General features: G+C 37.2%; 1 protein-coding gene across 1 annotated transcript in view; it reads right to left on the bottom strand.

Moving 5' to 3' along the window:
* Positions 1 to 14,987, bottom strand: part of UBR3 (ubiquitin protein ligase E3 component n-recognin 3) — a 121,927-nt gene that overhangs the window by 84,698 nt on the left and 22,242 nt on the right. The window contains exons 6-10 of the mRNA XM_059820115.1: positions 14,842 to 14,908; positions 10,865 to 10,995; positions 5,355 to 5,583; positions 1,423 to 1,602; positions 510 to 643 (exon numbers count right to left, since the gene is read on the bottom strand). Coding sequence (XP_059676098.1) covers positions 510 to 643; positions 1,423 to 1,602; positions 5,355 to 5,583; positions 10,865 to 10,995; positions 14,842 to 14,908 — 741 coding nt within the window. The remainder of the gene's footprint in view (positions 1 to 509; positions 644 to 1,422; positions 1,603 to 5,354; positions 5,584 to 10,864; positions 10,996 to 14,841; positions 14,909 to 14,987) is intronic.

Genomic DNA, 14,987 nt, shown 5'->3' with positions numbered 1-14,987 from the left:
ACAACTCTTTGCTCTAGTTAGGAGACCATAAGATGTCAGAACCAAAGAGATTTTCACCTCAGGTTGTTAGTAAAACAACACAAAACCATAAATTACTCCATCCCCCACCATAATGGAGTGTCTATTTGCAGACACAATCAACATTATAATCACATTAGGGGTGACTTATGTATCTCCTTTCCCACTGAACAAAGGCAGAGTGACTCAGAGACATTTATCAAGTTCTGCATTAGCTTAGAAGTTATTCCATATGTACAGTCATATGGAATGACTGTACACATCCCAGACTTGTAGTCCAAGTTCTGGAGACAATAAATAAGGTACAAGCATGAATACTATACTCACTATACACAGAATCTGAGCTGATCACAGTTTTACATATTCGGTAGACAAAGACAGCAAAACCCAAGTCTTTTCAAACACAAAACAGACAGACCTTTCAAATTTGAGAACTCTAGAATAAATCATGAAGAAAGACAAGAATGATGACAGAGAAATGTTAGTCTTACCCTAACTTTGCAGTGTGACAGAAGACCCCACATCGGCTGGGCACAGGCTTCCAGCTCAGCAGCAAAGGCAGCATAGTACGTCTGCGATTCAAACTCCACGTGCTCATTTAATTCTCGTTTATTTAAATTCATACCTTCAAAGATTTATCAGAGTTATACAACCAAATATTTAACTAGGGCTAAGTGGAATGCAGTATTTTTAGTGTTATGCATTCACACACCTATTAAGACAAAAAAACCACAAAGTGTAACAATCTATTTTATCTAGCAGGAGAATAATAGGTAAAATATGAGAACAAGCACCAAAGTTTGAACAGAAATAGACCAGAAAAGAACAATAGCTCTAAATTGGCTAGTAACTGTAGTCCTTGCTGTTCAGGTGACGTTAACATGGACAGCAGCCCTTCTACTTTGAACCTCACTTAGTCAATAGGAACATTTGGATGGAAAATATCTGGTCCTCTTTCTAGGCAGAACATTTTTCAGTATTGAAAAGTTCACAATTTTTAAATATTTTTAAGTAACAAAAAAGTTTCTTTACAGCAACACTTAGAAAAAGATCCAGATTTATCAGATTAGTTTACCTGATATTTAAATTTAGAACTTCACCAGTAAAACACTTTAGGACAAGTTATGACTTGTACTTTAAGTTCAACCTGAGAATTCTGGCACCATGAATCTCAGTCAAGTGTGATGCAATTGCCCTTTAACTAGTCCACACAAGACAAAGATCCATTAGAACATTTTCGAATCTACCTGTTTTCTAGAATATACTGTTCCCTTCCAGAAATACAGACTTATGAGAATACTAAAGAATTAAATATTTACATACAGCCGTGGAAGGATTTTGCTACTGCGAACATTAAGCTGTCTTAACATCCTTGTATTAGTACTGATTATAAAAGTCACATACCTTGAAAGAATGATACAAAATTCATCCATGTTACCAAAAGACCATGATCTTCCAAAAATTTCTTTGCCACACTTTGGTGTGAAAGTATGTTTATAAAATCACTAACCAGGGGCCAGTAAGTATTATTCTTCAGTAGTGCTTCCCCACAATTCACCACAACATGTAAACTATTTTCTTCATCTAGATTTAAAAAAGAAAATAAAAGTCATATTTTTTCTTATTGTTGTAACTTTTAAATAAAGTTACAAAACGATGCAGAAATACTGGTTAGGATTTACTGTAATGCTGCGATCACACACAGAGAAAACTGCAGAAAACAAGGATGGTTGTTTTGTGGCACCTGAGGCTGTTTTCTCATCATGGACTCATCAACACAGATCCCACTCTAGTAGGAGACACACATACTTTGAACAATATCACAACCTTTGAAAAGCAGTGCATTAGTAAAACCATCACAGCTATGCCTTTTTTGAATACTCTCAAGAAGTATAAAAAGACCAAACAATACAATTCCTGTTATGAACATCTGAAATCTATTCTAAATTTGACACACTTCCAGTGAGCAAGCCACCTTACAGCATGCAAACAGGAATCTGGTTATCAAAACCTACACTGGCATGTTGAGTCTGAGAACGACAGCAGAGAAGAGCATTTCCACTCTCAATCTGGGACAGACAGAGGGTGTCTGCAGCCTTCCTGAGACTAGGGCAGGAGAAGGTTCCCAAAAGAAGGGGAGAAGAAATTGGGGGCGGGTAGAAGTCTCCTCCCCGAATCACAGAAGTACATCCTCTACAGCTGTCAAATAAATCTCTTTATTATATTTTCCTAAGAGGGACCCCTGGAAAGACCAGAAAGGAAACAGGATTGGTCCTGGATTCACAATCCAAGGGAAATAACTTCCAGCACCCATCTGTCAGTTGCTATTCTACTTCAAGTGAACAGAAGAAAGAAAATTTTGCATCTGATGATCAGCTTTGGGGATGGCTCTTGTCCAGTTCAAATGCACTGAAAGACCCTTGTAGTTACCCTTTAGACAATGAAAGGGTCATAAGCAGTACGGCACAGCCACAGCTAAAAAGACAGTTATTAAGAGACTCCAGTCTCTGGCTGATGAGGCACGTCTGTATCTGGAGTGGTTCCGTTTGGTATATATGCAAGCTTTTTTCCTCCCCTTTGTCATAACTACTGAAGAAAATACTTTTTTTCTTTTTACTCTGAGGTTTGTTTATTTCGTTGGTTTATTGGTACCAGGAAAAAAAAAAAAATTACTCTCTTGCCTGTTATGTCAACAGGTTTTCTAACTTGGTCATACAATATTTTGATCTTGACAAGTTTTACTTCCCAAGAACACAGCACTGTCAGAAAAATGAAACAGATTTCATCCCAAAAAATATGCTGCTTGAGTTGCACACAACTATGAACGGATACCTTCTTGTTACCATAAGGTAATATAGAGCTCCGTTTCTTAAGACTGACTCCTATCTATTACACTGAAGCACTGGAAGGAACAGGAAGTCAGAAGCACTCTGTGCAGCTTCTCAAACTCTGCCACAGTTGATCAAATACTCTTTAATCTCTCTCTTGTTATCTGGTACATCTGCAAAGAAAGGAAACTAGGTCTTGTTGCTCAGCTGCCTGGTTCCCATGTGCTCACAGACCCTATCCAAGAACAGGGTAACAACTCACTTGGTTCTGCCTGAACCCATTGAAGGACTTAGCAAAGAGCCAACAGTTACATGTTGCTGATTCTCTGCCCCAGTATAGATTAGACAAATCCAGAGTTACTTAAAATTGAAAGTGGCATTGCCTCTTAATTCGGAGTACTCTACAAGCCAGAGTTAATGTAAGGTCAGTCAAAGGAAAAGAACTGTTTTGTTTTGTTTTTTTTAAGGATGAACCATTACTAAAACTTTTTCCTTGGGGTATAAATTCTTCTCCCATGAAGATTTCAGTAGGAGGAAAGTGCTGATAGAGAGGGGAAAAAAGTCTCCAAAAGCATAGGGACATAATTCTTCCTAGGGAGCCAGTTTTATCATCTGCATCCATATTTCACCTCCTCAGCCTTTCATACCACGCATGAGAAAGGTAAGCTAAACTAGTGACATTTTCGAAGTTGGTATGAACACAGCTCCTAGGTCAACTCTTTCACAAACATAGTTTGTCACTTGGCATCCACAAATACCTTAATGAACTGTATACTTGCAACGGGTGTCAGCTGTCCAAAAGATAATTAGGATCTGTGAGCAATGCAAACTAAGTGTGTCTTAGCAGATACAATTCCTGCTCCACGTTCTCCTTGCTCTTCTCCAACATGTTTTCTCCATCTATCCATTGGCTGGATTTGTAAACTTTGTCTCATTCAGATACTAAATGACCTACTTGTTTGCACGAGCTGCACCAACAGAATTCTTCTCGATTTATATCACCAGCACAGACTTCTAACAGGCTTCTCACTATTGCCAGTATCATGAGAGATACCTTGAACTAAACACAAGATACAAACCCACAGAACTGCAAAAGAAGTCCAAGGAGAATATGAGAGGGAAAAAACCCAATGAACTATTTTATTAAATTTTTTCTGTCAATTTACAATATGCCCAACCCCTCATATATAAAGCAGCGAGGAGGAAATGCTGTGAAAACACTGAAAAGCACCAGATAGATTCCATAATGGAGTCTTAGCCAAGACAAATCACTGGTGCTGGGGAAAGGAAACAGGTAACTTCATGTCTTGGAATAGCTGCTCCAGGGGTAAGTCTTTTCTCACAAATATATCTGATATTATTTAACTTACCAGCTCCAGCTTACATAATTAATTACCAGGAAGTTTCTTCAGAGAATGTCTAATCACAGTCACAGCCACTTTTTCACAATCACAGTAACTTTTTCTGTTTGGCTGCAAATTCTGATTCATTACAGAACCTTACCACCATGCTATCAAGATCCCATACTGACCAACAAGTAAAAACAACTACTTAAAAGTAGTTTTAAATGACATTCCATCAATATGGCATTAGTTTAGCAAAAGTCACTTGATATATAAACTGTTAAAGAGAAAGATTCAACATTTTTCTTTTCATACTGTAGAGCAATCTATGTACGGAACAGAAAAATTTCTCATGTTGAAGTGCAGCTGAATGAGGGCACTCTTTCCAGCTAGATGACTGAGGATTTCCCATTTCAGTACAGTCATTCTGTATTAGGCTACACATAGAGTGGACTCAGAAACAAGAAAAACTACAATTTCATGCAGAAGTTGATGGTACTTATTTGGCAGCAGCAGTCTGCCTATCTAGAGAATGTTTTCAAATTCAAACTAGGATAAAGAGGGCAGAGAGGTCTGCGGTCTGTTAGGTACATGAAAGTGTGAAAAACAGAAGTCAGCAAGATTCAGTGTGCCACCATTTTCAGATAAGGACAGGTAAAACAAGGAGGGTAGAAACAAGACAGCTATTTTCACTAGAAAAGTTACACAGTGTACACTAGCTCAAATTCAATCACAGGTGAGAAAAAATAAAACAATTTTAAATACTTCAAATAGCTTGTAAAATACTTTGAAAATATTTTTCAAATTAATAAGGGTCCCAATTTGCATATATAATTTCTCATTCAAATGAGCTTCACAAATAGTGTTTATGCACTTTACCCAACAAATGAAGCACCTGCAAGATAATACTCTGTATTATAAACTATATAACATTCCTACAAAAGAAAACCCTACAAACCAAAGGACAAAACATCAGTATCACTCTTGATAACTATCTCTGCATTTCCAGGAAATTTTGAGGCTCAGCTTCTACCATATATTGGTAGATCCTGTGCATTTTTGGATCACGGTTGGGGGGTGGATTGACTACCAAAGAAAGAGATTAAATTTCCTCTATAATCAATTCATTATCCGTGGAAACAAGCAAACAAACAAATCAACCTACCTTGCAATTCACTTTTAATAAGGCAGCTTTCCATCATATATAACAGAACAGTGACCATAATATCCAGCAGCTGACATTCTTCTGTTACTTGGCGTGCTAGTTCTTCATTGCTGAACAACTGAACACTGATATGCACAATTCTATTAGACATTGTGTCCGATTCATGGCTTTTCTTCAGTGTTTTCATAATAAAAGCATAATGCTGAACAAAAGTTTTGGTAAAAGCAATCTGCAATTTATAAAGAAAGTTTGATGTTAACAAGCACCATTCAAAAATTATAACTTTCTTTCATTATAAAATACATGAAACATAAGTTGCCATGACAAACCAAAATTGATGGTCTAACTATCCCATGTCCAGTCTCTAGAAACAGTCCACATGAAAAGACCTATCTATAGAGAGGGGTAACTTATGCCTCAAATTTTATTACCTTATACCAAATTCTAATCTTCTCATGCTATACTTTCCATGCTATAAGTAACCCCAGAAGTGTTGAAACAAGAAATATAAGGTCTCAGCATACCTGTGAAAGCAGTAAAGTTCTAAAAATGAATTGATCCTAATTTTTTTACATCCTAAAACAGGGACTAATGTCTCAAAATGATACACAATGAACAATGAGATTAGTGGTGCCTAATAAAGCTGCCTTAACTTATCACTTGCACTTGTCTACCCATGCAGCAAGGTTTTCATTCATCTGTCAAGGATGACATTTCAACACTGAATTTCATCTGCTATCATAACATCCTATAATTTTAAACAAATCTTTAGCGCTTTTTCCTAAATAAAATCATTAGCAAGCTTTGCTATTCTTCACACAACTGTTTGGGTTTTTTTAAACCAGATCAGTATTTAAATCTATCGATACATACACACATAAATCTTAGTACAATTTCTTGTCCCACTCCATTAGCCTCAAATTGCATTGTAAACCTACCTTCTGCACTGCATATACATGTGTGCATATCTGTCAGCTTTGAAATCACTTCTCACTTAGTACTTTAAGTTCTGAATTAACACCATCTGGACTTCCTTGGCTTAATAAAAAGAGATAATACAAGCTGTGTAGTGATGAAAATTTTCAACTCAAAGTCTAAAATCCCCTGTCTATTCGTTCTGGATGTATTAATTTTTCACAAGCATAAAATTAGAAATTTTAAAACCACCCTCAGGCAGCTGTGTTTTCACCAGACAGTATACAAATCACTACTTCATTTTACCTGCCTCAGACTCAGTGCTCCCATATTTTTACTACAGCGCTAGCATGTTATTCTGATTTAGAAAATATTTCCAAAAATATCATAATGTCATAATGCTGCTGTTGGGCACAAAGACTGCTTCTTCCAGCAAATATCCTCAAAAATAAGGTTGCTCATGCAAAAAAATGGATCAGGTGGGGATGGGGATGTCACTGCAGGGAACACTACAACACTGCCTAACTTGCCTTCCTTTAGCTGGTTTACAATGATGGAAACCTGTATAATAATCGGAAGTGTCTTCTACATACAGCACCCAGCACAATGGTAATGGTTTTCAGCTAAAGCCTTTTCGGAACAACATATTCGCAATACTCGCGCAGACTTAATACAACATCATTCTGGTATTCCAAGGCAGAACAACCTATCATATAATTTCCTTTAAATTAAAGCTTGATACAACTTTAGTCACTGGCAATGACACTTATAACAAACATCAAGATGTTTACACTATTAATGTTAAGCCTCAGACACAAATGACGCACTTGGTAGTTTAAGAAGTTAGAGTATTAATGCTGCTAGTAAAAAAAGTATACTTCATTTATATATTACTTATTCACATTGTATTATGTTTAAATAGGATTCTCAGGTTCTGTGATATAGGAACTACATTTTACTTGTTTTACACAGTATTCTCGATTCAAGCTGATTACAAAAACATGGTCCTCCTCTAAGGACAAATTTTGGATTTATTTTAAATCAGCACACATAAAAACTTTTTTTGCCTCACCCATATACAATAACGAATTTCTGAAAGTACTGTAGAAGTGCTATCAATATAGTGTAATGATAGAGATTCTGTAATACACTTAAATAAAGACATCAGCTTTACTCCTACATTCACTTGGAAGTTAAACAAACAAATACAACCCTTTCCAATTTTGAGAGGAGGAAACTAAACTCATTTCCAGAAGTTAAAATTCTGAAATGCTGTGGTAAACTTCAGTCCATATATAAAAACAGCCATGGTAGGTCAACTCAGTCCATCCAGCTCAGTATCCTGTCTTTGAGTGGCAAAAGCTGTATACACAACTAAGGAAAAATACATAATGAAGCAAGAATGCAGACATTGACATAACATGTCTTTCCAAATACTTACTCAGCTTACAATCATTCGCATGAAGTGGCTTCCTAAGACAGACATGTTTTCTGTATATTTCATTACCTTCACTGACTTACCCTCTATGATCTTGTGCAGCTTCTAAATTTCTAGCCTATGCAAAAACAAAGTTAATTTTTTCATCTGGCCTTTTCTCTTGGTGGCCACTCAACAATCCCAGAACTTTTAGGAGCCTAACATCAACCCCATGTTTCAGTTAGAACTTGCATCGTTCATGTTTATGTTTTCAGTGCAAAGAAAAATATAGTTCTGCCAGGTGAAAGCTGTGCTAAAATTAAGTTTCTAATAGAAAAACTGTTCTACAGAATTTGTAGAACAGCATATCCAGGGGTTAGTGAAGTCCTATTGCTGTAATAAGTGCCTCAATGTTCACTATGGGAGATGCCTGATGAGGCACAGCATTTCTGATAATTAGGTTTGTTGATTCACTGTCTCTACCAGATGCTTCTGCATTTCTCTACTTCCAGTATTCCAGATTTCAGTAAGGCTCTGCTCTTGGATGATTTACATTCTTCCATCATCTTCCTCTTTATTGCCAACCCCTTCTTTGCTTTCTCCTTGGTCACATGAAAGTCAGTCCTATCTCTCCGGCCTTCTGTTTTTCCTCTTGCAGAAACCTTGTCCACACCATAACACCTCTAATTTCTTGGAAGCTCCGGCAAATTTATCTTCTGTTTTCTTCACCTGTAAGCCTTCCAAGCTTCAAATGTCAGACAGCACTGCAAGGGGTGCCTCAAGCACAAATCCTGTAAGGCAAAGACAACACTGTGTGTCGTTGTGCTGTCTCTCTCATATGCAGAAGGGGGGTGGGGGGAGAAGAGCTAGTTAACCCAGGGTTTTAGGCCACCCCTTTCAACACCTCTTTTCGATACTGGAAATCCTAAAAGAGAAGTTTGTTTTCCTATTTAAAAATAAGTCTGTGCAACAGACATTGCTGGTGGCTCACTGACTGCTGCATAGGGCAGGGTGGATTCAGTCAGCTCTACTACGTTTACACTGGAGGTCAGAGATTTCAACAATTTCAGAGCATGCACAGATAGCCAGCTCTGTGTCTGGTTAGCTCACTCAGTTTATCAGAAAACCAACCTAGCAGAATTCTGCTGATTTAATGAGCTAAATCAGCTCATGAAGAATCAGACAAACTGGACAACACCAGAGACAAAAAAATTAAGACAGTACGTGTGGTGTAGACGGGGTGGGAGAAAGTAGCAGAAAGCTGAGAGATCACTTGGAACAGTTTATATCCCTACAGGTGTTCCCACTGTTTGAGAATGCAACATGATTAAACAGCAAACAAGCTTTTCCCTCAAAAAAACTAAATGGAAGCTTGAAAGATAGAACATTCTTCTAATCCATCCCAAAATGGTATGTTCTCTCCGAACACATGTAAAAAGCAGAGCCACCCCTCGTAAATTAATCACAATCCTCATAGACATGTTTAAAATTCATGCATCATCAACACAGTTTTGCAACAAACCACAGGTATCTTGGGAAGAAGTAGTATTACTGTCTCCCTGGTATTGCTGCGTGATACATTTCCTGCTCTGAGTTTCCTTACTACTGAAAAAAACCCTTTAGGCAATCACACCAATTAAAATAAACACAGATTCTAAAAGATTTCAGATACTTAGGATTTGTGCTAGTAATAAACTTTGTACACAGGGATTAACTGTTTAATCAAACACAATACGAAATTGGTAACAAAACAAAAAAAAGGAGAAAAAAAAGGAATTATTAAATAATCCTTTAATCTGGTAGGTGGAAGATGGACTATTTCCAGATAAAGGTGACAGCGAGTAGAGAAACCAAATATACCATGGTCTCCATTCTGAGTACGTAGTGAAGAAATATTATGAACACAGTGAAGAAAGCCACTGAAGACTGTGGCTTGTTGTCAAAGGAAAAAAGATCCCATGATCTTTGGAAGTTGTTGTTATTACATGGTATAGTAAAAAAGTAAACAAAGCAGCACTTACCAGATTCCTCCACATGCTGCTAGCAGTTGTGTGTTTTTACAGGCAGGAGTTTAGCTGGCAATGGATCAGGAGAACTGGATGTCCACGTGGGTCTCCAAAGATGAAGAAGAAATCAAGCTTCATGGCAAGGGATCATCAGTCAAGAAGTCCTCATGTCTTCTCATGTATTCACTGAATCCGAGACCAAGATGAATCTATGCTGGTATCCCAAATCAAAACGCTGTCTTGACAGGGACAGAGTGTTGCTGAAAGCCCCTATCTTATCTTTTTCTTCCTTGCATGTTATCTTCACATTCTTCGCTTTCATACAGCAAGGTTTTAAAGGGGCATGAATACTGGGCTGTCCCATTATAAACAGACATTTTTGAAGAAATATGCATGCGTGGACTTCAGGATTTCTTGATCTTTGCCTCCCAGCAGGGATTGAGAAGGTCCAAAATATTTGTATGGCTCAAAGGTATGACATGATCAGAGCAAAATGTTAAGCCTGATTGCTATGTATACTTGGTCTTGGAACACGTAGAGCAAACAACGAAACCTGGCTGCACACCAAGATTTAAAACAGGAAGATGACATCCAGCCTCCATGACTCCAAGCCAGGAGACACTTGGTATGGACAACTGCAAAATTCTGTAAGGAAGCAGCTGGAAGGCTGCCAAAATCACCTAGGGCATAACTGCAGGAAGAACACTCACAGTGTAATAGCCTATATGGAGAAACCACTACCTACTACAACAGTTGCAACAGGAATGAAGTCACTGCAATTATTTACCAGTCATGCCACACTACAAAATCCATTAGTGCTGATCCACATCTTTTAACTGATAAAAATCCAATTTACAAAGTAAAATAAAACAAAACAAAATTTTTGTTTTGTTTTGCAAATATGCCCTAACAGCCAAAAAGAAAAAAGCAAACCATCAGAACAAAATTAATACCGCTGCTCCAGAATTATCCATCTTGTTTTGTCTGCATCTCTCTTCAAATACTATACACTATAGACCTTCTAACCAAATACTCAAAACAAGATAAAAGATGTGCACTATTTTACTCCTTATTATTCAAATATAACCATATGTGGTTTCATGCAAGGCGTAATACACACTAGGATGTGGCTAGGAAAAGACATTTAAGTTTGAATGAAGTAAGGCAAGTACCTTATAATCTTGATCTGGCAGCATGTTGAGTAAGAAAGTCACCATCTTCTGTGGAAACTCATATTTTATTGTCCAAAATAATAATTCTTCCAGAAAACATTTATGCTTCAAAACATCCATGATAGATTGATCTGCATAAAAGGGTGGAGGAGGGGATGTGTAATGTAATAATTAAAACTAAAAATAATGATAGTGCAGTTGCACTGTCTTATATAAAATTCAGTAACAAAAATTTAAGAACATCTTAGTGCACTCTGTAAACAATTTTTTTTCAAAAACACTGGGAAAATGAACATAGCCAACACTGCATAATGTCAGAGTCTGTAACAATGAAAAGGACCTCTCAGAGAAATCAGTGAAAGTTTTCAGTACAGTTCTACCACAGAGTCCAGTCTTCATTGATTGCATTGAATTGTATCACCTTACTGTAATAGCTCCACTGACTGTAACGAATCACAGCAATTTGCACAATATTTACACAGCCACTTAATCGAAAACTGTTAATGTAGAATACTACTTAGCTGAAGCTAAAATAGCAAAACAACAAAATACAATTTATGATTAAGTGATGAGTTCTATCACCTAAGAACACTTATGTTCTGTTTACAAAGCTCTAAACAAGCTAAATAGAAGCAAGAATGTATCAGCTATTCTTATTTTTAAAGCAATATATGTATTGATTGACCAACAACAAAGTTTTTGTTTGGTTGGTTGTTTTTTTTTTTAATATAGAAAGTACCATAATCAGATAATCAGGCACTAGCTCCTGATGGTACCAGAAAACACAGTCTCATCTTTCCCCATTCAACTCCTGGCCATTCTCTCTGCCCCCTTACTCATGCTGACAGTACAACCCTGTGGGGTACCTACATAGGAATCAAGTCATCTTTCCATTCTGTCAGCTGCATTTTCAAGCAGATCAGTTTCATGATTGCAAAGCTGCACAAACTGACCTCTGCTAGAATAAACTGTTCATGAAGCTATGGCTTGACAGAACATAAATCATATTAACCCCATTAAAAAAAAAATCTAAAATATAAAGACTCTTTATCATCATTCTTCAAGAGGTTGATTATTTATGACTTAAAACTACAACATGCATTGTTCACTTCCATAACATATAAAAAAATAGTAGTAATGCTCCTTTACACCTAGAAATCAACTAGACCTGAGGATATGCCCCCACACACAAAGTCCCATGTTCCAATGGGACTGTATGAAGTACTCCCATCAGCACAGATTCAAAAACACTTAAGCTGAACATCTTCTGGCCTTGAAGACTTGCCTCTTCACTGAAGTATAACAACTTCAGGGACTGCCCTGGATAGCTCTGTGCCTATCCTAAGCAGGACAGCCATTTGTGCTTTTCCTAAGCAGGAATTACCTCCATTTTCCACCATTACCAAAGGTCAGAGTTCCCCAGCCAAGTGACCAATCAGCCCAAAACATCTCAGGAATTGCAAAAGATGATGAGAAATAACAAATAATTTAAATTTTAGGGATCTCAAGATGTTAGCAAGCCACAGAAAGACAAGAATATGTTTTATTCAATAGATTCTACAAGCGTTGAAATAAAAAATTACCTTAACGGTGTCATGAAAAGTATTTTAAAATTAAAATATTCTGTAAAGCATTACACGTCACCTACTGCAGCAAACATATAATGAACATTTATGTTCTCTTTCTCGTCTCTTGTTAAGAAATTGCGTATGTGATTTTACTGCCCATGAAAACTTGCTAGCCATGCAGACTGAAGTCCTCTGTCCACAGAACAGACAGCACAGGTTTAGGTACATGCCAAATGCCCCTGCGTGAGAACACTGGACATGAAGACAAGTGACATAAGACCTTATCTGTCACTGATGTGCAGTTTTCTCTGACATGTATCACAGTTGAACAGTGCATATCAAATTCTTTATACAGCAGTTTCAAGCAGGGAGGGAAGAATATATATCCATTTCCACCTGCTAGAGAATTTAAGTAGGCAGAATGCTCTTACCCAACTTGGAAAATTTGTCAAGAACACTGGGATTAATGTTCCCACTTTTGTGAAAAGTACCACATGATTTTAAAGTTCTTTCAACAACAAAAAACCCCCCACAGTGCCTGTGGGTTTAAAATTGTCTTAAACATCAGGATTTCAGATGGATGGAGGATGCAGGTTTTAAAACAGAATAAAAATAAAAATTCTCTCAGTACTCAGTCCCATACCTGTATCAGTGAACCTCAGCATAAAACCTGTATTTCCTTTAAAGAAAGCTTTTATTCTTTCCTAGTGCCACAAAAGACCCCACAGACTGTTGTAAACTTATATTCTCTCCGGAATATAAGCCTTAGCATTCCAAGATATCCACAGTATATAAATAACCCTCTATGAAGACAGTACCACTAAAGACCTAGGATGGGACAGGGAGTCTGCTTATATGGAAAAGGTAAATCTGTTTTTATTCAATACTCAGTTTTCTAAAATTTTCTTTTCATACTCTTATTTTATACCCTATTGGACATAAAATATGAATACTGAAAACTTCAGAAAACCATTCAATATTTAATAAAAACAGATACTTACCCTTCCCCCATTGGCAGACTCCCTCCTCTGGGGCTGATATTAGGAGCTATCAACATCATGAGCACAGTCCATGTTGGGATGCCTCAGAGGGGGAAGACTACAATCCTGGGGGGAAATGAAATGTTGAATTAAAGTATCACCTTTCCTGAAATGCCACTGGTTTTCAGAGCTGGCAGCTTCTCAAACCTGAGCTTCCTCCCTGCCTGTTTCCCATAAACAGTTATTATGTATCAGAAAACCAGCATTTGTTCACGCATTACCTGACTAACTTATCTTTTAAACAAGCTGGCAGCCTCTAAAACTCAAGTAAGAGAGTTTTCCTTGGATGTCTGTAAGTTTCCTGCAGTTCTCAAAAACTACCACCTCTTCCACATTATTATTCTCTGACACAATCTTTCACACACCATTTCTAAGATCACCTCTTAACAACACGGCTGCCAAAACATTTTGTTCTCTGCTTTTCCAGCTTCCCAACCTTTTTCCTTCAATCTGAATCCACTAGAAACAATCAATCTTACTTTCCCATACTCCTCACAACACTGTCATACTTCTTTACTGACTTAATGAACCCTTGCATTTCAAATTCAAGTTCCAAACCTTCACTCCAAAGCCCTTCCAAAAATTTTATTTCAACTTTTACCAGTTTTTCACCCAAATATTCTTTTCTCAGGACTAGCAATTTCTTTGTGCTTACTATGTCAGTCTCCTCATACTCATATTAAAAAAACAACAAAAAAATTGTTCTTTATTTAATAATAAGAGTCTAAATATTATTATTTAAGCACTTTTTAGCACAAAAACATGTCAAAGACAAGCACAGGGTAGGGCTACCTTGTCTCTAGCCTATGTTCATTCTTGAATGCGTGCTGCTCATGTTGGACTAGAAATTGCACAGAGGACTAATTCCAATCTAGGAAAATAATGGAGTGGTTTCAAAGGAGACTTAATTCAAGTATCTTTTCTTAAACATTACTAGAACAGTACAGAAAGACCAATCAGAACCAGAGAGAACCATTCTTGCCTGGCTGAGAACACAATCATGCTGTACAGTGGCATCATGAAAAAAAAATTGTTAAGAACAAATACATCAAAAACTTGTTTGCTAAGCTGTATTGCAACCTTGCCAGCCACACAGTGAAAATGGAATGAATTTTTAGAGGTCAACTTACAACATGAAGGTGACAAAATGACTGGTCAAACAGAGTTCCAGACAGTGGTACTCACTCAAGGGAAATCAAAGTTGACAATTACCACAATTTCACTTGCTATTCTTTTTTAGACTTTGCTATATTTAATACCTGTCACATGCAGCACTACAGTGCTTGGGAAGTGAATGAATATCTCTAGGTAATTTTTAAGATAGACATAAAGCAAATATGATAAACTGAGATGAGTACTTTATAAATACCTTTGGTGGTGCTGCTTAGTTTCACCCTCTTGCGCTTGCCCACACCTTGGCTACCATCCTGGTCCTCCTGGGGTAGGGGAAGAGTTTAAAAAATTGATAATCGTGTATTTAGAATTTTATTGCCAAGAGATGGTATGCTCTCAAAA

Source organism: Gavia stellata, chromosome 8, assembly GCF_030936135.1.
Source record: "Gavia stellata isolate bGavSte3 chromosome 8, bGavSte3.hap2, whole genome shotgun sequence".
NCBI classification, from domain to species: Eukaryota; Metazoa; Chordata; class Aves; order Gaviiformes; family Gaviidae; genus Gavia; species Gavia stellata.
Note: the sequence above shows the minus strand (reverse complement) of the source record. Positions and strands in the feature narration are given on the sequence as shown.